General features: G+C 43.5%; 1 protein-coding gene across 1 annotated transcript in view; it reads right to left on the reverse strand.

Moving 5' to 3' along the window:
* DIAPH3 (diaphanous related formin 3) overlaps positions 1–25,516 on the reverse strand; it is a 492,901-nt gene that overhangs the window by 363,025 nt on the left and 104,360 nt on the right. Inside the window, exons 10-17 of the mRNA XM_074982855.1 lie at positions 20,843–20,953; positions 20,134–20,252; positions 19,820–19,936; positions 18,041–18,159; positions 17,867–17,931; positions 16,885–16,989; positions 14,001–14,339; positions 11,677–11,791 (exon numbers count right to left, since the gene is read on the reverse strand). Coding sequence (XP_074838956.1) covers positions 11,677–11,791; positions 14,001–14,339; positions 16,885–16,989; positions 17,867–17,931; positions 18,041–18,159; positions 19,820–19,936; positions 20,134–20,252; positions 20,843–20,953 — 1,090 coding nt within the window. The remainder of the gene's footprint in view (positions 1–11,676; positions 11,792–14,000; positions 14,340–16,884; positions 16,990–17,866; positions 17,932–18,040; positions 18,160–19,819; positions 19,937–20,133; positions 20,253–20,842; positions 20,954–25,516) is intronic.

The raw sequence follows: 25,516 nt of genomic DNA on the forward strand, positions 1-25,516 counted from the left end.
GCATGAGAAAAGTCCCATCAAGCTTCCTCCCATCTAGTGTCCCTGTCCCAGAGCCCAGAAGAGTAGGCGGGCCTGGGCTCCCCCAACTCTTCCCCTGGAGAGCCACCCTAGTGGAAGGACAGGGCATCCGAACCTTCTGAAGTGGGGCTTGCTCCCTCCTCTTGTGACTTGCCTGTTATGAGAATGGCTCAATAAATGGAGACTGTTGCCTCTGGAAAGACTCAAGGCAGTGGAAGGGCCCCTGTGAGTCTGCGAGGCACATACAAAAATCAACCAAGAAGCACAGAACTTCTAGGGGCTGACAATAGAATTTTCAGTCTTTTAAGAAGGTTTGGCTTCAAAGAAATTGGGTATTTGTGGTCATGAACTCATCTACTCACTGCAAGTTGACTAAGTCGGAGGATTGTTTGCATAGGCATAGAGGAGGCTTAGCTTCAAATCTGAAAAATTTAATTAAGTGCAACTGTCATTTTTAGCATTTGGTCACTGTACTATTGTTGGCAGCAAGTAGTCCCAAGTACAGGGTCAAGATTATATGTGGTTGCAATCCTCTGTTTCAACTAGAATGGAAATGGAGCACTTTTTAAGACTAACAGACAGCACTCAACCTTCTGCAAATCCCTTATCACTAAGATGACAAAGGTGCAGGTGTGACAGACCTGGTAATTTCCTGCAATAACCTGAACAAGGCTTAATGCATTAACAAATGTTTACGTATTAATGTGGAATGGTATTTAGGGAGCTGAAAAAGGAAGTATAGGTAATATAAACCCTGGACAGTATTATAAGCTTCAAACGACTAAGAAATAATGTTCACAACAAAACCAAAGTTAAGTGAGATTCCTATAAAACTCTTTGGATGACAGGCATACAAATGACTTTACCTCAACAGCCATTTCTTTGAAGTAGTGCCTTGAAGACAGATCCACTCTCTGTCCGATTAACTATTCATAATCTCCTCAAAGATTCAAAACTTGGATAATGGTATGATTCTCAAATTCATACAAATGTTTGTTCTGAGTCAAGATGTTTATCAACTTGCAGCCACAAGAAATCTTTTGACAGTGTTTGAACTGTTCCCCAGCCAGCGTCCTTGTTGCTATTAGAATGATCCCTTGTAAGCTTATTAAAGATTTTAAAAAATGTATGTCAGATTTATTTTAAAAATATTTTCTGTCTCATGATTTTACCTTAAGAATTTACGAGCTTGCTTACACAGCCCTGTGTAGTTATTTAACTTTGACAATTATGCTATTTACCTTCTATGGAGCAAAATAAAGTAGGTCTGCTGAAGCAATCAGTCTTTGATGGGTAAGTCAGTGTAACCAGGGAGCTGTGCAGCATAAATATAACAGGATGAAGGGGAGAACCACGTTTCTACCGGTGAGAAGTCTGGAGATAGAAACCCAATAGATAGTCCCCCTTGCCGGAGAGCAGAAATATAGGCGCAGTTGAACTGATCTGTGATAATAGGAGTGTGGATTTGGATCTAATGTCACAGACTGGCAGCTCACTGCGGATAATCTTTCTTGCTTATGGTAGCCTGGACTGACCAGCTGAAACACCAGTAGATTAATTTGTTGTGTATAGTTTAATTGTTAGTGATCTTTTCTACCACAGCTCTAAGCTACATACATGGGCCACACGACTCTGCTATCAGGGAAGCTGCATGTACCCAGACCACGGCTCTTTCCTCAGCACCGCCACCACTCACATATTCTTTTTCACCTCTTTGTGAAATACCCCCATGTTGGTGAAAGACAGGTGAGCCTTGGGAGGCGGGGGATGTTAAAATGTGCAGGAGTGGGACCTGAGACAGACTACATACTGTGTACCAGGATCAGTGTGCCCACTCTTGCGGCAGCTGAGCACTCCCAAAGCAGTGGGCAGGTACTTTGGAGAAGTTTAAGTCTCCTTTGGCCACTTACACACACTGCCTCAAGTCAGTGTCCATTCCACAATTTATTACTAGAAATAAAAGCAGAACAGTGTCTTTAAATGCCCTTGCCACAAATGAATGCAAAAAAGATTCCTCTTGTCATTTACTATAAGACCTAGATGTTAGCACATACTCAGCAGAAGACCAGGGTCCTTCCAGACCTTGATGTAAGAGCTGCCCTTGATGAGCCAGTCATCCAGATACAGAGAATCCTAGACCCCCAGTAACTCTGGTAAGCTACCACAACTGATACACACTTTGTGAAAACCCTCAAGGTTGTAGACAAACTGAAGTGGAGGACTGAAATGACAATGGTTTACACTTAACATAAAAAAGCAGATCTCGCCTCTACCCCTCAACAAATGCAATGTAGAAATACTCGTCCTCGAGGTCAAGGTCACCATACCAATCCCCCAGATCAAGAGCCAGGATGATAGAATCCAGGAGGATCATGTGGAACTTGAGTTCCATTAGGTAGCTGTTTAATTCTTGCAGGTCCAGAATGGGGCATAGGTGCACCCACCCCCACCATTTGCTTTTTGGGATTAGAAAGTCATGGGAGTAAAAGATTGGGTTTCTGTAGTGGAGCAGAATTTCCTCCACTGCACCCATCCAAAGCAAACACCTCACCTCTTACATGAACAACTTTTTCTGAGACGGGTCCCTGAAGAGGAAATGGGAAGTGGGAGTGAAGAGATGGTAGAGGGTATAGCCATGCTGCACCATGTTTAGGACCCAATGGTTCTTTGTACTGAAGCACCAGGCCAGGAGAAAAGGACATAGGCATGAGGAAAACAAGATGGGAGGATCCAGTAGTTTAGGAAGTAGGTCATCCATGGGTGCACCCTCAAAAGGGGTGTTAGCTGGTAGGCCTGGGGTGACGAGGAGGAGAGCTGCAACTACCTACTCACCTTCCACCTATAGGGCTTGGACTTTCCTGGAGCTGGGACCCTCCAGACTGGAAAAGATGGGCCTTGAATATCTTTCAGGGACTTACTACCCCCAGGTCTTAAGGGTGGTAGGGAGTCTTGGAGCCCATGCAACTTTGTGTCTGTATGTTCTACACATAGGGCAGTCCCATTGAACAGGAGATCCTAAATGAACTGCTGTGCTTCGATGGATAGCCCCAGCAGGAATAACCTTGGGGTTCTGTGCATGAACACAGCTGATGCCATTGATTGCACCGTGTCAGATGCTGCTGCAGCTCAGTCCTGGCCACTGGCACTTCTTTGGCAGCAAGAGTCCAGAACTCCTTTCACTAGGGACGCCTCAAAGTTTGATATTGCCTGCCACGTGTTTAAGTTATAGTGCATAATGAGGGCCTGATGACTTGCCACATGGAGCTGGATGCTGGAAAAGGAATAAAAATTGTAACCAAGCAGATCTAGTTGTTTAGAATCTATTTCCTTGGCTTGCAGAAGGTCAGACTTAGGCTTCATGGTGGTGGACTGCTTCCACCGTGAGTAAGTTGAGGGCCTTGTGACTATATAAATACTCATACCCCTTTAGCACAGACCAAGCTCTTAATGATCTGCTCTTTCAGAAATTGGGGAGTGGGAAGAGAAGAAGTTGTTTCCCGGAGAGACTTTACAATCTTGGCAACTCCATCACATAAGGGCAAGTCCACCCTAACTGGGCAACTTGGCCCAGCACTCCAAAGAGAGTGTCAGTGGATTCCACCAGTTCCTCCACATGGAGGTTCCAATTAGAGACCATCCTCTTTAAAAAGTCCTGGTGAGCTCCGCTGTCATTCTGCAGGACCACCAGAGAAGATGCCACAATAGCCTTGTCTGGGGACAAAAACGAGGAGGCCTGCCCCAACTGTCCCTCTTCTGGCTTTGGGGGCGGAACCACTGCCTCCTCTTCAACTAGAGGAGTGGCAGATCTAGTAGACTCCAGTGCCAGAGGCTGGCTGATGGAGCTGAGCGGGTGTCTCTATTGTTCCAGACACCAAATGGCAAAAATGGGGCTGCACAGGAAACTCCCATAGTTTCCCTAGGCACCGTTGTGTAGGCCAGGGTGCCTAGAGCCAAGGCATGGGTTGGGAGCCTGCTTGCAGTACCGAAGGGTGCAACGTTGAAGATGGTATCAAAGTCTGCGCTGGAAGAAGGGAGAAACAATCATAGCAACACTCCTAAACATAACACTAGCCAATGACCGTAACGGGAAGTATACACTCCTTTCTCCTTGTTGCCAGCAGCTCCACAATGAGCCCAACCTTGAAGGCAACAAAGAGCTGGACATAAAACCAGGAAACTAATGGTGTTCTTGCAATATACACTGGGAGGACAGTGATCAGCCCAAAGAAGAGGGTGCCTCATGCTACAATGCTAAATGGGATGTGGAGACCCTTTGCTTGGTGCCAGTAAGTGGTGACAGGAGGGGAGTGGTGCAGCACATAGGGGCAACCAGTCCCTTGATCAGAGGCCAGAGCATACAGAAAAGATGACTCTGGTGTGCTGTGACTGCCCAGGCGTGCATTCCTCCACAGGGCTTTACGCAGCCTCTGGCAATGTTTGTGTTGAAGTGCCTGGCCCCAATCTGTCCTTTACAGATCTAGTATGGCCAGGACTGCAGACAAGCAGTGCTAGCTGGCTGACAGTGCAGTGGGAGCGCTTCACAATAGTACTTGGTGACGAGTCCAAATGTTAGTCCTGTGTGAGCAAAGGCACACTATATAAGTAGAGCCTGAGTCAAAAGACTGTCCTTTTAAGTCGGGGCTGAAAAGAGCTACAAATTTGGCACCTGTCACGGATGTGAGATTCTACTAAGCACCAAAAGAGTTGTCACACAGTTTGAAGACTGGAATAGGCTTCTGGCAGTTAGCTCGAAAGCCAGGGGATCCCAAGGCTACTTCCCTCAAGGAAAATACCAGCTAAAAACTAAAGTAAACACTAAGATGGAACTATTTACAAAGTGAAAAATGAGTAATCAACAGTAAAGTGACAGCAAGGACTGTTGCAAGCAGTTCCAAGTACAGCCACTGGCAGCAAGAAGGAAGGGGGAGGGGATAAGGGTCCAGGAGTGTGCTATGTAGAGTTTCATGTGCATACTATTCTGGGGGCGATAGAGAAAGTCCACTGTGGCTACTGCTGGTGCATGATGCATTTGGCGAGCACACACATCTATGTTCAATGAATATAAGCAATTGCTTGAAGAACTGCTCTTATATTTATGAAAGCATTCTGTGCTTTCCTGATGAGTGGCTGTGGTTACAGGCTCCCTTGGAGCAGAAAGAGATATTGTGAAAAACATGCAATCCAGGAAGATTCAGGATGACATACAGGAAGAGTTCCCTGCCCTGGGTCAACTGTGCTTCTTGGCCTTTTCTAGAAGCTATTTTCTAGGCTTAAGTTCCCTTGACTCATAGATACGTCTAGACAAGGAGCAGCAGATACAACATATGCTTCCCCAAGATAGTACAAGCAGTACTGATAGTTCGGCTGAAGGAATGGGGGCAGGACATATAACTCTTGAATCATGGAATGCTGGGCAGAGTCTGAGACCCACAAGAAAGTAGGGAATGGAAAAAAGGGGATAGTCACCCCAGCGATAAGGAAACAAATTACAAAGAAAGTTTTCTGTAGTTCTTACATCTTCTAAGAATAACTGTGTAAAGAAAGCATTAAATGTTCAATACTTACATCAGTAAGAACTTGAATAAAAAGTTCAGATGCTAAAGCTTCTGACACAGACCATACAGCAGTATCAGGGAACTGAACTGGCTGTTAACCTGCCCCATCCTCATGTCCTCAGCTGAAGTAAAAAAGTAAGCACAGGCAAATGGACATAGATTTCCAATTTTTCCTACTACAGGCAATGGAGCACATGCATATTCCACAGTGTGTAATACAGTCAAGAACCAACTTTCAAAGATTAGCTCCCTTCCCCTCCCCCACCACCCATCTGATTTCTTTCTCATCTGATCTGCTGACAACCAGCATCACATAAATTGGTCTTATGTTTGTTGAAGTGGCATGCTTTTTGAGAACAATGCAACTAACCACATACAAAACATAGGCCTAGAAATGCTGCTGTCAGTCTCAAGCAGTGCTTTCCAGAAAAAGCAATACTGCATAGCTAGCTGAAGGAATGAGTTATTTATACAAATGCATATTTGTTTGCATTTTTTGGATGAGGCCATTTTGATACATGTTTATCCTTTTAGCACCAACAGATCTAGAAAGGATGCAGTTAATGTGAAGTTTCAGGAAAAAAAGAAAAACGTTCACACTAAAATGAATAGTCATTACATTTCAACCATTTCATTATCAGAATTTTCACAGGTTAGTGCACCTGAAATTACTAAACATTTTCAATCAACTTACTACTTCATTGTCATTCCTTTCTACCAAATAACCACATAAACAAGGACTCATCTATTAATACACCCATCACACGACAGAATAAATTTAATTGTCATCTCCACAGTCTGAAGAAGATGGAGAGACAATGTTGCTTAACCGGTACACTGGTTTACTGTAAATGTTCACAGCACTTACTCAGTTTTGTCCATACAAGTCATGACTATCTTCCTCTGCCACTCCAATGCTACTCCCGATGTCAGGAACACTCGCCATGTACCTAATTCTCACGCAATCACTGTCACCTCATTTAAGTACTTCCTAGAAACTCATTTCTGGCAGAGAGTCTATAATAAATTAACTAAAACAGCAACATTTCAGGACAAAAATCTGTCTCCCCACAAAGTTAGCACAACCATGTTTAATTTCATCCTTATTTTCTTCTCATATTCATTATCACATCTCTATTTTAGAACACAAGCTCCTCCAAGTATCTGTTTTACAAAAGACTCTAAAAACGTAACTCTGGATGCAGTCTTAAATAACAACTTATTAACCATTGCAAAGTAAATGTCATTCTTGACATGCATAATGTATCAATGGGATCAGATTCTGTTAATTCAAACAATACCGTTCCTAATACTCAATATCTGAAACCTTGCCACTAGCACCTACGAAACAACAACAATCAACACAATCACCACCTTTATAGTGGTTTCATACATTATTAACTTGATACAGAAACAATTATTTGTGTATCAGTGTATCATAGTGCTTTTCTCCATGGTCAATGCTAGTGAAGATACACAAATCTCCTTAACAGACTTACATATACCTGTGATAGAAATATGCCCTACTACAACTGGACAAATTCTTCTACGGGCAGTCCTAACTCACAGATGCCACCTAATTTATTTGGTCAGAAAGAAAGTAGAGAAAAAGAGGAGGGAATCAGGAACAGGGGCTGTCCTCCAATTATCTGTGGGCTAGCTGGCCTTTCCACAGACCTAATAAAACTTAAGTCAGACACAAGCCGCATCTACACTAGCCGGCTATTTCAAAGTAGCCATGCCAACTTCACAATACCGCCCGCCGCGTCTACACATGCCAAGCGCTATTTCGAAGTTGAAATCGATGTAAGGCAGCGAGATGTCAAAGTCACTATCCTCATGAGGAGATGGGAATAGCGCCCTACTTTGACGTTGAACGTCAAAGTAGGGCACTTGTAGACGATCCGCGTCCCACAACATCGAAATAGCGGAGTCCTCCATGGCGGCCATCAGCTGAGGGGTTGAGAGACGCTCTTTCCAGCCCCTGAGCTCTATGGTTGCCGCGTGCAGCAGCCCCTTAAAGCTCCCCGCCCCCTTATTTCCTGTGCAGGAAACTGAGAGCACTCCCACATGCACAGCCTGCAAGGACCTCAGCAGCCCCAGCCCGCACCCTGCACCTCATGGCAGCCAGCCAGCCCCACAAGCGCCCACAGGTCACCCCCTCCAAGGGAACCCAGGGCTCCCAGCCTGCCAGCCAGAGGGGAAAAAGGCAGCGGGGCCCCTCCTGGTCAGAGGCCGAGATCTGGGACCTGCTGGGGCTCTGGGGAGAGGACAAGCTGCTCCAGGTAATGGGTAGAAAGAGGCGGAACGCGGATGCGTTCGCTCGGCTGGCCGAGGGCCTGGCTGCCTGGGGTCACCCTGCCCGCACTCCTGACCATGTCAGGAGTAAGGTGAAGGAGCTGCGGCAGGGTTACGCCCAGGCCCGGGACACGGCCAGCTGATCTGGCGCTGCCCTCACCACTTGCCCCTTTTACAGGGAGCTCAGGTCCATCCTGGGCCCCCGGCCCACCTCCTCCCCCCCGGCCACTCTTGACACATCAGCCGACGAGCCCCAGCAGGCCCCGGAGACGGAGTCCGCACCGGAGACAAGCCCTGCACCCCAGGGTCCCCCCCAGGAGCCCACCCTTGGGACGCCAGAGGAGGAGAAGGGGGAGTCCTCCAGCGACGGGGGGGCTCCACATCGCCCTCCCGTCCCGCAGCTCCAGCAGGGCATCCGCCCAATGGGTGTCCCCCAAATGTGGGAGCGGACCGTCAGGTATGTACCCCCCCGGTGCAAACCCCCGGGGTGAAGGGGCAGGGACAAGAGACATGCCCAGGGCCCTCCACATGCCCAAATGACCATGGCCCCAAGGACAGCAGTGGCATGTCCCTCAGAAGAGTGCATGACCCCTGCCCCCAAGCAGGACAGTGCCATGCCCCATCCCTGGGGATGGGGGGAGCAGAACCTAGAGTCCCCCATGGGCAGGGGTGGGGGGGGCACCCATCATCATCATCAGCAGCAGCAGCAGCATCTCTGGGGGACGGGGATAGGGAACCAGCAGCACAGGGGTGGGGGCACAAGGGCCACGGGTCCCGGAGAGCCCACTGGGGCCATCCCAGCAGGCCAGCCCCTCAGCAGAGCACAGACCAGCCCCAGGACAAGGCCAACAGAGGAGGAGCCACCCACGGACAGCCACGGACCCCCAGCTGCTCGTGAACCTCTGCCATCAGCTGGAGGTGTCGGAGTGGTGTCTGCGGGTGGAGGAGCGGCAGCTAGAGCTCCAGGAGCAAGCGCTGGCCTGGCACTAGGAGGCTTGGGGGGCCTTCATGCACACATTCCACCCGATTGCTCAGCACCTGGCCCCCCCGCCGCTCTGCCCGCCGCGCCACCCACTATCCCTCCACCCTCTGCCACCCTGGGGCCTGCCGCCAAAGGGGACCATGGTCCTGCAGACACTTGCCAGCCCTATTTGCCAGTTCTCCCAGCCCCCACCTGGCCTCGACCAGGGCTCCGGCCGAGACGTGGGTCGCGCCCCCCAACACCAGGCGCTGGACAATAGGGTGCGGGGCCAAGGACATTGCCCCCCCTTTGTACATATACCCCCATGTTTGTAAATAGTTTTTGTTCTGCCCCCCCATGTACATAGCTCCCCCTTCCTTCTGTTAATAATAATGTTGCACTGTTTTGTTTCAAACAACATTTCCATTTATTTCAAAGAAAAGTGTGTGTGGGGGGGGTGCTCTCGGGTGCTCTGTGGTGTGGGCGTGGGGGCAGGGAGTGTTGTGGAGGATGGGAGGGTGCAGTGGGTGGGTCACCAGCAGCTGGCCCTGCCAGCATTCACCCCGCAGCCTGCTCAAAATGGGCCCGCAGGGCCTCCTGGACCCGGATCCCCTCAGGGTCGACCTGGCGACTGGGGGCAGCGGGTGGCTGGACGTCGGCCCTGACAGCTTCCACAGCCCAGCCCTGGAAGAAGGCCTCTCCCTTGCTCTCCACCAGGTTGTGGACTGCGCTGCAAGCGCCCACAACCTGGGGGATGTTGGTGAGGCCTGCATCCAGGCGGGTAAGGAGACACCTCCAGTGCCCTTTGAGGCGGCCGAAAGTCCGCTCGACCACCTGGCGCACATGGTTCAAGCGCGTGTTGAACTGCTCCTGGCTGGCTGTGACATGGCCTGTGTAGGGGTGCATGAGCCAGGGCCGGAGAGGGTACGTTACGTCTGCAACGACGCAGAGGGGCAGGGTGGTGTCCCCCACAGGGATCTCCCGCTGGGGGATGTAGGGCCCCGCCTCCAGCCAGCAGCACAGGCCCGAATTTCTCAATACCGGGGCATCGTGGGTGCTGCCAGGCCAGCCAACATAAATGTCCAAGAGGCAGCCTCAGCTGCGCACCAAGGCCTGCAGGACCATGGAATGGTAGCCCTTCCTATTGAGGAAGCGTCCTCCGCTGTGCTCCAGGGCACAGATGGGGATATGGGTCCCATCCAGAGCCGCAAAGCAATTTGGGAAGCCCAAGCTGGCAAACCCCGCGATGGTAGCATCCGAGTCCCCAAGGCGCACGAGCCTGTGGAGAAGCAGGGCATTGATTGCGCAGACGACCTGCAGGGGAAGGACATGAGAGAGCACCGGTGAGGGGTGTGCAGGGTGTGTCCGGCCCTCCCCACAGGGCTCCCCCCATCCCCCTGGGCCCTCTTACCTCCATGAGGACAGCTCCGACGGTGGCCTTGCCCACGCCAAACTGCTACCCTACAGATCAGTAGCTGTCTGGAGTGGCCAGCTTCCAGACAGCGATGCCGAACCATTTCTCTACTGTCAGGGCACGTTACATGAGGGTGTCCTGGTGCTGCAGAGCAGGGGTAACCCACTGGCAGAGCTCCTGGAATGTCTGTTGGCTCATCCGGAAGTTCCAGACCCAGCGGTCATTGTCCCACTCTCCGAGCACCAGCCGCTCCCACCAGTCTGTGCTTGTGGGGTATCTCCACAGCCAGCAGCGTGTGCATCGAGGGGGGTGGGGGTGCTGGGAGGGCAGCAAGGTCTGGGGCTGCTTCCTCATCCCCCGAGGACAGCTCACCTTCCTGAAATAAAAGATGGTCAGCTGCCTCCTGCATAGCACTGAGCAGGGCAGCCACTGGTCCTGCAGGGGCAGGTGTGGAGGCCTCTGGCTGCTGCTGCTGGGGGGTCCATGCTGCTTCCACAGGGTGTGTGGGCTTGTGGCTCTGCAGACCGCGTGCTGTGCAGGCTGAGTATCTGGGAGGGGCCCTTTAAGGTGGCGGGCTAGCTGTTGCCCCGGAAGTGCTAGTCCGCTCTGTGATTCTGTCTGCAGCAGTTCCTGGCAACCTTATTTCGATTTGGGCCACTTTGGCATGTAGACGCTCCCCTGCAGCGCCTACTTCGATGTAGTGCTGCCCAACGTCAACGTTGAACATCGACGGCACCAGCCCTGGAGGATGTGTAGATGCTGTTCATCGAAATAGCTTATTTCGATTTTACTACATCGAAATAAGCTAATTCGATGTAGCGTCCCAGTGTAGGCGTAACTACAGATTAATATAGGCAGGACTTCATCTGTAGGAAAAAAGGAGCCTCATGTAAAGATTACCAAGAACTAGTTCCCAGAAAGCCTAGGTCAATTATACTCCTATGTTCAATTGCAGAAATATTTGTGCAGTGTGGGCTTGTCTGTGATCTTGGTGTATCAGTAGAAAAGGTATACTTGAAAGCTAAACAATCTAACTTCTGAACTCTGCATTGAGACCTACCAGATTGTAAATAGCTCATCTTCTTCCATTTTATGAACAGATATTCTTAAATATGACTAAACAAAGAAGTCTGTAAATATCATGAAGCATTTTGTCATTTTTCACAGAAGTTTTTGCAGCAACTTTCACATTACATAATGCTTTCAAAATGATGGGACAGATTAGTATTACTTCAATAAAAATGAAGTGTGGCTCTAAGATCTATCGTTTTTCAGAATACATATTTTATGTGCTCTCCTGTAAAATACAACGCATCCAAGGGTTTTTATATACAATATTCTTTAAAATTAGTGGGCTGTGACTAAAAATGGTATGTTTGAATAGAACGTACAGCTTTAAAAGTAGTAAATCATGTGAATTACTTACTTACCTTTCTTTTGACAACAAAATGTATGTTCCAGTTTGCAAAGCAAATCAACACTCTCATACTTATCTTCATCTGCTTTTACCCAGAAACAGTTTTCAGTCATTTCACGTGGTCTAATCTGCAAGTCAAAGAGATATCAAAGCATCCCTGAAAATGTGGTATAGCCTACCTTAAAATTTTTGCTTTGTTTTAGGGTCAACATAAGACCTAAGAACAGTGAAGCAGCTGACTGCTGAAACTTCTACCTATCACTGTGAACCATGTTGTTTCACTGTTTCTTTATACTTTTATCTACCAGTATCCATCTGTTGTTCCATAGTCCCTTATTTTGTACTTAAATTGTAAGCTCTTTGGGACACAGATTGTATTTTTGTTATATGTATGCACAGCACCAAGCATAATGAAGTCCTGATTTACAACCAATACTGCTAGGTAGTATGATAATACAGTACAAAAACTGGACACTTGAAAGGCGGTACATTCATAGCAGTGGTGTTCAGAACAAAATATAGCAACTACCTCAACGCCATCCCCACCCCATCTCCCCTCAGCCAGGCAGTGCCTCTGAGCCAATACCCTCCCCCTCTGCCCAGCCACACACCCTACCCCAGCCCCCACACAAACTTTGCAACTCACCAGAGCTGCCACCAGAGCCGCATCATGCAAGCCACCCTGCCCTGAACTGCCTCGAGCCGCCCCAAGCCACGCTGACCCCACCAGCCTGAGCTGTGCCGCAGGAGGAGCTGCCACCACCACTGCCACCACGCGCTTGTCCCACTAAGTCATGGTTTAGCAAACTGAGGGCACACTGCCCTGGGGGGAGGGGGTGAATAAATTCCAGGGCATCCCACAGAACCTAGCCTGCCCCCTACCCCCCGCCATGATTCCCCCACCCCCCGAAGAAAGAGGCAGCCTTTGCTTCCAGCTCGCAGCCTTTGCCATTTTACGTGGGTGAGCCGGCACAGCCACTATAAAAAACAGGCAGCCAGCGAAGAACTGATGTGGAACTGGCTTGTCTCCTGCAAAGATGAGTGAGTGTGGGTTGGGGAGGAGGGGGTCAGATGGGGGGCTGGGGGTGCCTGGCTCAGGGGAGGGCGATGGGGATGGGACAAAAGCAGGAGACTGGTGATGCATAGCTTTAGGGGAAGGAAGGGGCTCAGGTGTCTGGGCGTCTGGCCCCATCAGTATGGGACTCAGGTGACTGGCAGGTGGATGGGCAGCTGGTCCCAGCAGTGCAGGGCTCATACTGCTTGGGTGGACTGCTCTGGCAGCTGGCCAGATGGGGCTGCACCAGGTATCCACAAGGGGCCAAGAAAAACTATTTGTGCTTATTTTTAATTTTAAATAACATTTTTATATCAAGCTTTTGTGTTTATTTTAAATTACTAATGGAATTTTTTGTTAAAATAGGGCTTGGATGATGGTAAATAAGAGGTGGAGGGGCATGAGGGTTTCCTCAAAAATCAAAAGGGAGCATGATGCCAAAAGATTTGGGAACCACTGCACCAAGTGGTGGAGCGTGAACGGAGGGGTGAAGGGCACATCATGTGTGCAGCTCTAATGAGCCACTTCACCACACCACCCTGTCCATTCACCACATATGAGGAAAGCCCAGTGTATTGCACACTGCGGTCAGAGTATTTCAATCCCTGTTTTCATGATTACAAAGATTTCTAAGCATGAAAACTCTTTATAGCTAAAATATATTAATGTATGGAAGATAATCCATTGTTTAAAAGAAATAAAGATCCTAATTTTTGAAAGATGTCAATATTAATGCAAACTTCTTTAACACAGAGTTTTAGACAACTTGTTTAGATTTGCTAGAATACTTCTGACACTTGTAGCAAAGCGCTCATCACAAATACCTTCAGATGAAGAGATACTAATATAAGCCAAGTCTTTTATCAGTCTTACCTTATTAGTTAAGCACTTAATGAGTTGTATATAAACATAGTGAATTTGACTTGAGGTGAGAAAACATCAATTTTAAGGAGCTCTTCTCCAAACTCCACTCAAACAGGAAAATAATACATATTTTAGCTATATTTTTGCCTTTGTGTAACTCTTTGCATTTAGTTATGTGGTTTTTGATCCAATATCCAATAATATAAAAAATACACAAAAACAAATATTTATAATGTGCACCAAACAGTAAGTTTGAGGAAGAAAGAAAGTAAAGCCATTTAAAGCCTCACAAGATTCGTACATTGTATTTTCATGTAATTAACATTCACTCTTGACAAGTTACCCAACCCAAAATGCCTAGTTACTGTAATTTCTACGTAAAAACTTGGCACCAGAAATTTTCCACTTTTAAATCTTACCTTTGACCAATTGAGCCTTTTCATGGTGGTCTCAGGTTTGAACTCTTTTTTAGGCTTCAATCCAAATGGTAAAGTATGTGGAGGAGGAGACCACTGTACTCCAGAAAAGCCAGGTGGTGGTGGTGGAGGTGGTGGTGCACCAAAAGAAGCAGGTAGGCCTGACCCATTCAAAAGTGGTGGTGGTGGAGGTGGCGGTGGAGGCAACACTCCATTAAAAGGTGTCAATGGGGGAGGTGATAGATACAGTTGGGGACCTGCAGTAGCTGATGGGGGAACAGATGCGCCTCCTGGTGTTGATGGTAAAAAATGAACATCTGATCCATGTGATATGAATCCACACTGGAGAGAAAACAAAACTGTTATTCTGATTTTTTTAACTGAGTGCCAGAAGGTTCAGATTTAGAGAATAAATGCAAAAGTAACGCTTTCAGTGACAGATTCCTTCGTGAAACAATTAAATATGAATTTTAGTTAAACTGACATGGTCTCTTTATATCCCTTTCTTTCATAATAAGGCTTCTTTGCATTACAAATTTCGGCTTAAAATCAGAAACAAATAAATACAAAAATATACTTAGTGATACTGTACTCAACATCTTTTTACACTGGAAATGATACTATTAAGACAGACAAGACAGGAGATGTAGTATTTGTTATTGAACCAACCCAGAGGTGAGAGAGGCAAGCTTTTACACTTACACAGACCTCTCTTCAAGGCTTTTCTGAAGAGGAATTTGTCCTGTTCCTACTTGATTTCTTAAATAAGCCAGCCAGGGTTAAAAATAAACAAAAATCAAGACAGTAAAATCCTCAAGCTGTTACTACAGCTCAAGAACTATTTCAGTAATCAAGGATCATTAACATCACCGGACTAGCATGGTCCAATGACTGTATGAAACTACATGAAGAAAAATGAACTAGAAAAAAAATCCATTTTCATAGATAAAAGTCATTCATATTCTTGGACGAAATTAAGTTTCTAACTTTAGCAACTACAGAAAAAAAATTAACTTTGTGTCTGGAAGGTTTAATCAAGACTGAGATGCAATAAACCCACAAGATTTGCAGCAATGCAAAAACTGATCAGATATTATGGCTGTGTCTACTCTAGAGAGTTGCGACAACAAAACCAGTGCTTTGCTGACAAAATCTGGAGAGTGTCCACATTCCCAAGGTCTTCTGTCAACAGCAAATCAACAGAACGTGGCACTTCTGTTGACAGCATTCTGCCACTCCCCCATGAGGCGGAATGCTTCCCTTGGCAGATTTTGTCAATAGAAAGTCAGTTTGGACATTCTGGGAGGGGCCCCTCTGTCAACAGACACGGCTTCCAGGACACCAGGACACCCTGTCTGATCGGCTGTTATGTCAAGAGAGCGGCCGGAAAGTCCAGCCATTCTCTGTCAGAGTGGATCACTCTTGCCATCTGCTTGGCAGTCTGACCATGATCTGTCTACAGAAGTTTTGTTGGAAGACATCTTTGACAGAAACTTCTATCAACAGATCACTCTTGCGTAGACATAGCGTAAACGGTCAGGGTGGACTTCGAATTCATTGGACACATACCAACCAACATCTGATATGAAAGATGAAACATCAGGGCAAGACCCATACAGTAGAAGTGCAACAGATATAGAAAACTTCTCAGGAAAAGCTACACTTGGCTACTGAAAATTTTAAAATAAACTGAAGACAGGAATAGAAGCAAGGTCTAACAAAAGCATGGCATACAGTGCCTGTTTAATCAGTATTTGGCTGTTATGAATTTTACTGTTATTTATAACATCTTTTATGCAATGAAATACTTTAAAACTTCTTTTTCTTACGCACAGAACATATGAAGATGTACCTTTTTAATATTAGTATAAATCTAAAATAAACTCTTCTCTTTTGAAAAAATATTTATTATAAGTTGTTTTAAACATATTTAATAAAGGGTTAACTGACAATGATAAAGATGAAAAACATACTTCCAGCTACTGGTTCTGATTTATATTATTGACTGAAAGAAGTGAGAGTTTCTGCAATCTCATGTTTGTTTCTTTTTTAAATGGCTGAAGAGTAAGATGAAAATGAAATGTCTCCAGCAACAGATCACGCTATATGCGCACATCCCACAAGGAATGTAAATGAGCAAATACTAGAAGAACTTTTTTTCACATTCTTCCTACATATATATTTTACTCAAGGAGCTGTGCTTCTAGTCAATGTTTAGTTTCTCTCTCACTTTAACTCCTGGCTGTAACACCAGGAAACCCTTTGGTCATATGTTCCTACTATCTAAATGTTAAATGCACAGCAGTTCTATATAAGTTATCTCCTTCAAAATCTAGATTTACTCTCTTTTTTGTCATCTTTTAAAATCTGTTTACTGTTGGAAATTGAAAAATTATCAGAAAGTGTTCTCATTCAGCTGGAGGTTATCTTTCACTGCAGGATACCCATGGCTGAAGGTTCAGCAAAATAAATTGCACACGGAATAATTTCCTGTGGTGGGATAAAGATCAGTGATGAATGCCAAAACTATGAGTAGAAGATTGCTTATCCTTTGTGGTTAATTATTTAGGAAATATGTGACAAGGAAAGCAAAACCCAAATGAAATATAAGGAACTAGTTTAATTAGCAAAAGCTTAGACACAAAACAGGGATTGACTGGGAGTTCACACAGCTAATTAATGCTATACTACATTTTTTATAACAAACATTTCTGGCTCACAGAAATAAAAAAAAACTGAATGGCCTATGCTCTGAAAATAGTTTGATTTTTTTCCCTCTTTAAAATCTCACATATTTTATTCAAGTCTGAAAAGTACTAAATAAAGTATGTTTATTACACTAGTGACATTACAGTACAGAAACATGTAATTTAATATTGTCCTTTACCTTCAACTTAAAGGACCGCAATTCTGCTTCTAGCTCATTGATTTTTTCTTCCCTTTTCTGCAGTAGAGACTGGGTCTCCTGATGAACTATAAATTCTTTTTCTAACTGTAAGAAAAAAACAACATCAGACTGTAGCTGATATTATCAGTGCTGCAATGTTTCTTAATAAATTTTTAATATTTCCTTCATCTTTCAATAAAAAGCCAATAGCTTTCTTAACAGTTAACTGAACATTTTAATCTTCAAGTGAAAAACCACTTGACCATGTCATTGCTCATGCCAAAGAAAAAATGGGAAGACAACACAAATTTCACCCAAAGAAAAGTTTACCATAGTATCGTGTGTTTTACTATGTGAAAGTGATACTTAAATCTGTAGGGTCAATACAGTAGTTTTGATATCCAGACATGAAATAATTTAGACTGTACAGGTGCTTGATTAATAGACTTTTCTATGAGGTAAAAAGGGTCTTCAAAGATTGGTCCAGGAATACCATCACACGAAGTTGTGTGCATGGATACACAATTCAAGAATGGAGAGTAAACTGAAAAGTGAGACTTAAATCTGAGAGTTATTATATATAACTTTATATATTTTATATCCTAAAGAAAATACAAATAGTACCCATTTTCATTCTCCGTCTCTCAAGTTTCATCTTCTGTCTGAGAAGTTTATAACATACAACATTAATCATTTTAAGAGAGTAATTTCTCTCTATCTAAAGCTAAGGTTTGCCGTTCAGATCTTAAAACAAAAATCCATCAAGTCTCTGCAAATAGGTTCAGAAGGTATTAACTATCTTCGCGCTAAATCCCTGCCTACTGCACATCATTCATACAACACTTGTTCCCCCACAAAGAAATATGATTTTTGAAACATAAAATGTGGTGAATGCTCACATTTTTTAATAATGAAAATTTTGAAGTCATCAGATAAACCTTATTTTTACTTAGATAAGGTAAGTAATTTCAAAATTACTTACTTTCCTGGAAAGTTCTGCAGCTCTCTCTTCAAATTCTTCTATTTTTGCTTTATCTACGCAAACATCTAAAGCCAGAATTATAAGACTAAGTTTTTTAAACTATTTAAACTTCGCTTATTGAAAATACACAAAACACATTTCTATAAAATAATCATGTCTAAAAGCTGCTCTCACCTATTAAATGGCTTAAATTTATATCTAACTTTTTACGGTAAGTGAAATCTGGGTCTGTTCCACTCCGATGCAACACTATCTGGGACACACATTCGTCAATTAATTTGAAATACTGGGGTCTAAAGAAGGAAAGAGAAGGAAAACATTTTACAGTGTGCTTCTCAATGTAGGTTTTTATTAGTTTCATAAATCAAAGATATTCTAGAACGAATACATTAATGCAGAAAACATTTAGAATGGCTTAGCTTCATAGAACTACAGTTTTAAATTCCAACAAGTTCACAGCATTTCAACATTCAAGGACAAATACAGCCAGGTCACTGGTTCTAAAACTTTTTAAGTGCAGTACGAATAAAATCCCACACACATATGATGTCATTCAAGATAATGCAGTACTTCTGAGACCTACGCCAATAGGCTATGTTCCTCCTGGACTCTAATGAAAGTCCTGTAGGTTTTAGCTTAAATGCAACTGTTTTTTTTTTCTTCAAACACACCCACCCACCCTTGTCTTTGTTTTCATTTTCTTTCCCCCTCGCTCCCAACTAGGTCTGCACTTCTTTCCCCCTAACTCTTCCTATCATCCAGCCCTTCTCTACTCCTGCATATACATATCCCAGCCTACTAGCCCTTCCTTCTTCCTGTGTGCTGTTCAGATTTCTTCCTCTTCTCTCGCATGTGCTTTTCTTCTACTGGTCCTCCTTGCTCTCTACTTGTGTTTCATGAATGACAAAGCTTAGGGATGTAAAAGTTGTCCAGGAATGGAACTTTTGCAGAAGAGAGTCTTCGTTGGGATAGTCTGTTCAGAAGCCTAAACAATGTCTTCTTTTCGTGACAAAAACACAGATCCTATGAGTCTACCTCTCATCTTATTACAGCTAATATTCCAAATGACTGCTACCATAACAGAGAAACTTTTAATTAAAGAAGCATTGACAACCTAAATATAGGACCACTTAGCAGTTCCCCTACATTTTATTTGGGGACAACTTTAAAAAAAAAAAAGAGTTTCTGCATGTCTTAACTGCACACTTGGTACTCCCAGTTCAAGCTCACAAGTGTTGTTAATTTAAGCATCTACGTCAACATCCATAACTATAAATTTTGCACTGTTGCAGTGTAAAATTGTACCTTTATCCACATATCCTTAGGCTATGTCTATACTCGAAGCAGCTGTCTGCAGAAGTTACTGACCAAAGAGACGTTCTGACAAAACTTATGTCAACAGATTGCATCTACATACAAAAGCGCATCAATCCTTTGATCTGCTGTCAACAAAAGGGCCCCCTGACCAGCTACAACAGCTGACAGAACTCATTTGTGTGGAGGTGATCCATGACTTTTGTCTACAAAACTCTCTAAAGTAGAAGTAGCCTCTATGTTTAAGCGATACTTCTAGCAAGAGTGTAGAATGAGTCCCATGATCAATAAGAATACTTTTATATTGTGTTTTAATGATGTGCTATGGACAACACATGCAGGTAATGCTGTCCAGATCCCAATGTAGACAGGGCCCCAGATCAAAGCACAACTGTATTCTAACTAAAACTATATACGCATGTTTCTTCTCATTCAGATCTCATTCTCTTCTTTATACCATCTTACCACAAAGTAGAAATGTAATTGTGCAATGTCAGTTTTTTTCTAACTCAAAATGCAAAATAAACATTTTTAGTTAGTCTGTCACCTGATACTACTGAAGTAATACCTCCATTATTCAGTTTGGCACAATGAAACCCAAGAGCTAAAAAGCTGATAGTTATCATAATTTTAGCTTACCGGATAAAAAAATCATTTCGTATCAGTAAAAGATGCTGGAGAATAGAAAGAAAATATCCTTCCGCACTAGTGTCCTTTACTGTGTTCCACACCATGTTGTAAACATCATTTGCTTCAGTAAGCAAGTTAAGGAGAAGAAAAGTAAATCTTATTTGCTGTCTAGGATAAAACATATTGTTCAAACACAGTGACGAAAAACATTGCAGTGAAGTTTTGTTACAAAATCTTGTATACTCACACAAACTGAATTTCATTGACTGATATGAGAGCATCATTGTTTGTACATATTAAGGTCCTCATTCCCAAAAGGATATTCTAGTTCAGATCTAATATCTTCCAAACGATGGGAGAACTCAATCATGTCTTCTTCCTTGTGTTCACTGAAGACTTTTAGCTGGATATCTAAAGCCTCATTCTTTATGCATTTCAGTTGCTGCAAAGAAAAGTATACAAAAGGCACACAAATTTAGTCATTACACACATAACTGAGCCTTTCAATTCTGAGTAACGTTCATAGGTTTATAGTCTCCAAGAGGGATATCTGTGTTTGTCTGTAGCTTCCCAAGAAACAAGCAGTCCTATAGCACATAAAGACTAAATTTCATATATTTGGTAATGAGCTTTGATGGCTAAGACCCTCTCGGGGTGTTAACCATGAAAGCACATAACCTAATAAATAAAGTTGTTAGTCTTTAAGGTCCTACAAGACTGCTTGTTCTTCATAGGTATATGTTACCTGAATATTTAACAAGACAAAAATGTATTTTAGTTATTCAATGTTAAATGTTTAATAAAAAGTTTCTGCACATCTATTTTCTGTCATTAAAATAATAAAATTAGTGCTGATTTAATACATCTAAGTTACGTACACTTTTTCAGTCCTCTTTCAAAATTGTTTAAGTGTAATCACTTTTATACTCAGACTTAATATAATATTCAAGAATGCATTTCATGTTACTACCCCAACTTGGATAGGCTACTAACTTTATGATTAATGGCAAGATATACTCTAGAACCACTTACGGGCAATATCTCTTTCAACCCAGAGCGCATAAATTCATTTCTGATGTGGAGCCTGAGGTCCAGATCATCAGGAGATGTTACAAGAGCATTGATGAGCTGCATACAAGCTACCTGTAACAGAAAAGGAAAGATGACTGCAATATTTCTTACTTAACATATTTTCATGTTAGAAGAAATCAGTGAACTCTGAATACCTCCTTTAAAAAAGTGTTCCACATTTTATAGTTTTAAACAATTTTTCAAATTTAAGACACTGTTAATAAAAAAATTTCAATATGCCAAAATCTATTTAAGCTATTCATGTCAAAAATGAAAGTGAGACATGACATGCTTGCCATGTGACCATAAGTGGTGAAGTTCAGTTTTCTGTCTCCCAAAAGCTGCAATTTTATACAAGAGCCTACATAGTAGCTCAATGGGTTAAACATTGGCCAGCTAAACCCAGGGTTGAGAGCTCAGCCCTTGAGGGGGCCATTTAGGGATCTGAGGCAAACAGATTTAATTAAAAAAAAGGTGGGGGGGGGTGCTTGCTCCTGCCAAGAGGGCAGGGGACTGGACTTGATGACCTCCTGAGCTCCCTTCCAGCTCTATGAGGTGTGTATCTCCATATGTGTATAATTTCACACATAGTAACAGAATGCCTTGAGAGAGTTTATTATAAAGTTATACTCAATATTTAAATTGTGTGATTAACTACTATATTAAGGATTTTATGCAAAAATGCTTTGTTTGGTAGTTTCATGCAAATAAGTAAAATCTGTGCATGTCTGACATTATGAAAACTGGCAACTTGAATTTCAAAAGCAGAAAAAACAAAAGTTCTTGAAGGCTTAGATGTAGCTCAGCCTACACAGTGTAAACACTTTACAGAAGAGCACAGACACACACAGTACCCTTCTTCATACACCAGAATTCCAAAAGTACTAAGTTGCACAGAACAACGCAGAGAAACTGGCTCCAACTCCAAAAACACTATTTTACTAAGAGAGTGTCAAAGCACTAGAATGGGTTGCCTAGAAAGATGATATTACCTCCATCCTTAGAGCTTTTATGGCCTGGTTTGACAAAGCCCTGGCTGGGATGATTCAACTGCAGTTGATCCAGCTTTGAGTACGTAATTGGATTAGATGACCTTCTGAGGTCTCCAATCCTAATATTTTACGATAAGCCTTTTGAATTAAAGTGTTTTTTGTGCAGTGATTTTATCATCACTCTTGAAAAATTCAAGTTAGTGTTATCTTCCCAGGAAAAAGAGTCACACAAACACAAGTAAACCCTTTCCCACTTCTTACAGGCTATGTCTACACAGCAGGGTTACCCCTGAATAAACTATTCTGGAATAGTTCATCATGAAATAGAACCACTACACACAAAGTGCACTTTGAAATAGTGCTCAGATATTTTCAAATAGTCTATCTCAAAATAGAGCCATTGGACTCACTATTGTTTCTTTCAAAATAGGCTCTATTCCCTATCTTGAAACACATATTTCAAAATATGCACTATTCCTTGTACTATGAGGCTTACCAACTTCAAAATAAGGCTTCTGCTATTTCAAACTTATGTTGAAACAGCAGTGGCATTTGTGTAGACAGAGTTATTTTGAAATAGTGGATGTTATTTTGAAACAACTTTGCTGTGCAGACATACCAATAGTGAATTGTGCACTCTGGAGTCATATGCGTATAGCTGCAGATATTAAAGGGTCTGAGCCCCCTCAATGCCTTCTTGGTGGCCATCTCTGATCCATGGGTAGGAGAGAATGTCTTAGAATGGACATGTGCAACACATCTTGGAAAACAGCCCTTACAGAAAGAAAGATTACAAATCTTACCCCCACGCCACCACTCTTTGAGGTCTTCCATATATCCATTCTAATTTAGGTGACTGCCATGCATTTGTACAGTCAGAGTCTGGAGTTTATCAACATATTGATTGCAATACCACTTGGCCACTTCCCTAAACCCCAATCCTTTATCCCAAACTCACCTTCTATACCCAAAGTCCAGCCCCAGACCCCAACCCTCCTCCATTAATATCATGGAGGAGTGAGGCCTTTGACTACTTTCGAAATTATTGGAATGCACCTCCACCCGCCCTCCCCAAAAAATTATTGCCTTCCCAACCTCATCTGTTGCGTGATGGCATAATGAGATGCAAAAAGTGTGAACTGATGACCATTTCACCGCTCTACAAATGTCCTGGATGGGAACTTGTGCTACAAATGCTGCCAAAGGTGCTTCGGTTCTTCTGGAATGTGCTGTCAGAGCAGCTGGCAGGTAGGAGGGGAAGGAGAAAAGTGGAGGCAACGACTTATGCCTGGCTGTAGCATGGATGGATGCAGAGTGTGAGCCATGATGAAATGTTCTGGACTGTGATGGGAAGATTCTTCATTCTGTCTGCAACAGCTACCAATAGTTAACTAGTTTTCCAGAATGGCTTAGTTCTGTATATGTACAAGGACATTGCACATCTATTAGCACATGGCTTGTTGTTTGTTCATGGTTTCCTGTAGAAGAGAGCCAGGAAGACATCAGTGAAACTACATTTCAGAGGCAAGTCTGGATGACAATGCAATTGGACCTTGTCCTGGAAGAACGTTGTGTATGGTGCTCCAAAGCAAATTAAATGGTATATATCTCGCTGCTATCATGCTTAGAACCCAGCGTTTTCTTGTAATGTGGGCCTATGTTTGACAGAAATGGGTAAGTGGTCCACTAATACTGGGAAGGCTGGATTTAATTTTTCTGCTGGTACATCATCCCGGACCGTCCCATCAAATTGGCTACTTAAGCTCACTAGACCATCTGGGGCGGGGAGCAGGAGCAGAAACAGAGGGAGAGAGGCCTTAGCACTGCCTCCATGAGGATCAGCTTCAGCCTGGTTCTCCATCCTTTCTATTGCAGTGCCCAAAATGTTTACAGATCTAACTACGCTCTTGCAAGTGAGCTTCCCACAGGCACTTTACTCAGCTGATACAGGAATCGCAAACAAGACTTAAAGACCAAAAATTGAGGTATGGCTGGTACCAGACAGACACTGAGCAAAGCAGATTTCAGCTAACCTATCCAATAACAGATGCCTATCTGCTAAAAACAAGAGATACCTACATACAATAAAAAGGTGAAAACTTCAATTGAGATTGTACTTCACAAATTGCAAGAACAAGGTAGTTTCAGCCAACATCACAGGTGGTAACAAGAACTCGAGGGAGCTCTGGGATGGCAGGATTCTTTATACCAGCATGCGACTCCAAGCGCATTTCAGGAGAGAGCAATGAAGCAAACAGATTCCAGACTCAAAAACAGGTTCTAGAAATGCTGTCTGAAATCATTGCCTGTGGTCCTTCAAGATACCACCATGACCACGAAGCAACACTACAGCAGTTGTTGCAGCAGGAGAGCAGCACCAGAATACGTACTAGTGGAGGAGAGAGCAAAATGTCATCACCCCTTTTGTACAGGATGGTTGAAATGGTCCACATTGTCTCTTCCCACCAGGAAGAAGAGTCTTCTGATGCTGCAGAGGATCGGGTGGTACAATATATAGTCTTCCGATAAAATGTTGATGCTCACTGACTCAGATACCTACTAGCAAACAGTGAAGTATGTCTCCAGCATTATAACAACAGGCAGTCCTGCCCACCATCAAGCATCTATGCAGAACACCTCTTCAGTGCAACAGGAACTATAACAAATAGACAGGCCTCTCCACAGGAAATTTGGAGACGCTGTCACTTACCAGAATGAAAAAACAATGGCTTCTCATGGTCCTCTCCTGAGCATGGCAGAAGAGAATAAAAGAAGCCTACTGGAAAATGTCAAACCATGACTAGACAGAGAGAGGTGGACACTGCTATGGAGATTTTTGTACCTTAGACCACTCTGAGGAGGGATGAAGGACTTTGAAGAGAGTTTGAGAAAAAACATGCTTTTAAACTTATTTAACTTCACTTTTTTTGTTTCTTGTGTACGCACATAGCCATTTCTTTAAACTGAGTTATTCACTCATCTATTCAAGCTGTCTGTGCTGCTGTGTTTAATTTATGATGTGAAAGAAGTGGTCTTGGAAGGAAAGCAGACTTCCCCACACTTATGCAATTTTGGTTTTTTTGGAAAGTACCATGAAAACAGTAAAAAAGTTAATTTGGTTTTCTATTACTGTTATGTGGGTTTCATATTCACAGAACAATTTCACATGAAGCTTTTTCATAGTTTCTCTTATCTGTTCTGGCTATAGTTTCAGATTAATAGCCTCAATACAGGTGAGTGCAGTGAATGCACAGGGTATGTGAATGGATCCTAACACACATCACTGGAAAATAAATAAATAAATAAATAAATAAATAAATATGCTGTAACCTTAACCCACAAATCAACAGCAGTTATTCTGTTTAATGAATTAACTACCTTGTTGCATTTCTGCAAAATAATTCTTACAGTAGGGTAAGTTATTTGCCAATTGTTCAACCCCAAAACTTAGAAGACGGGTAGACTACTTTTTAATCTGTTCCCTATGCTTCCATATGTCAGATTTGATTGACTCTTTCAGGAATTAAAACTTCCACTGCCACAGATCTCAGGGTCACTGGAGCAAACAAGCTTTCCAACAGTCCCATAGATAAATTAGATGCTACAGATAAAGTATGCATGTGTTATACTGACAGTTTGCTAA

This window comes from Carettochelys insculpta, chromosome 1, assembly GCF_033958435.1.
Source record: "Carettochelys insculpta isolate YL-2023 chromosome 1, ASM3395843v1, whole genome shotgun sequence".
In the NCBI taxonomy this organism is placed as follows: domain Eukaryota; kingdom Metazoa; phylum Chordata; order Testudines; family Carettochelyidae; genus Carettochelys; species Carettochelys insculpta.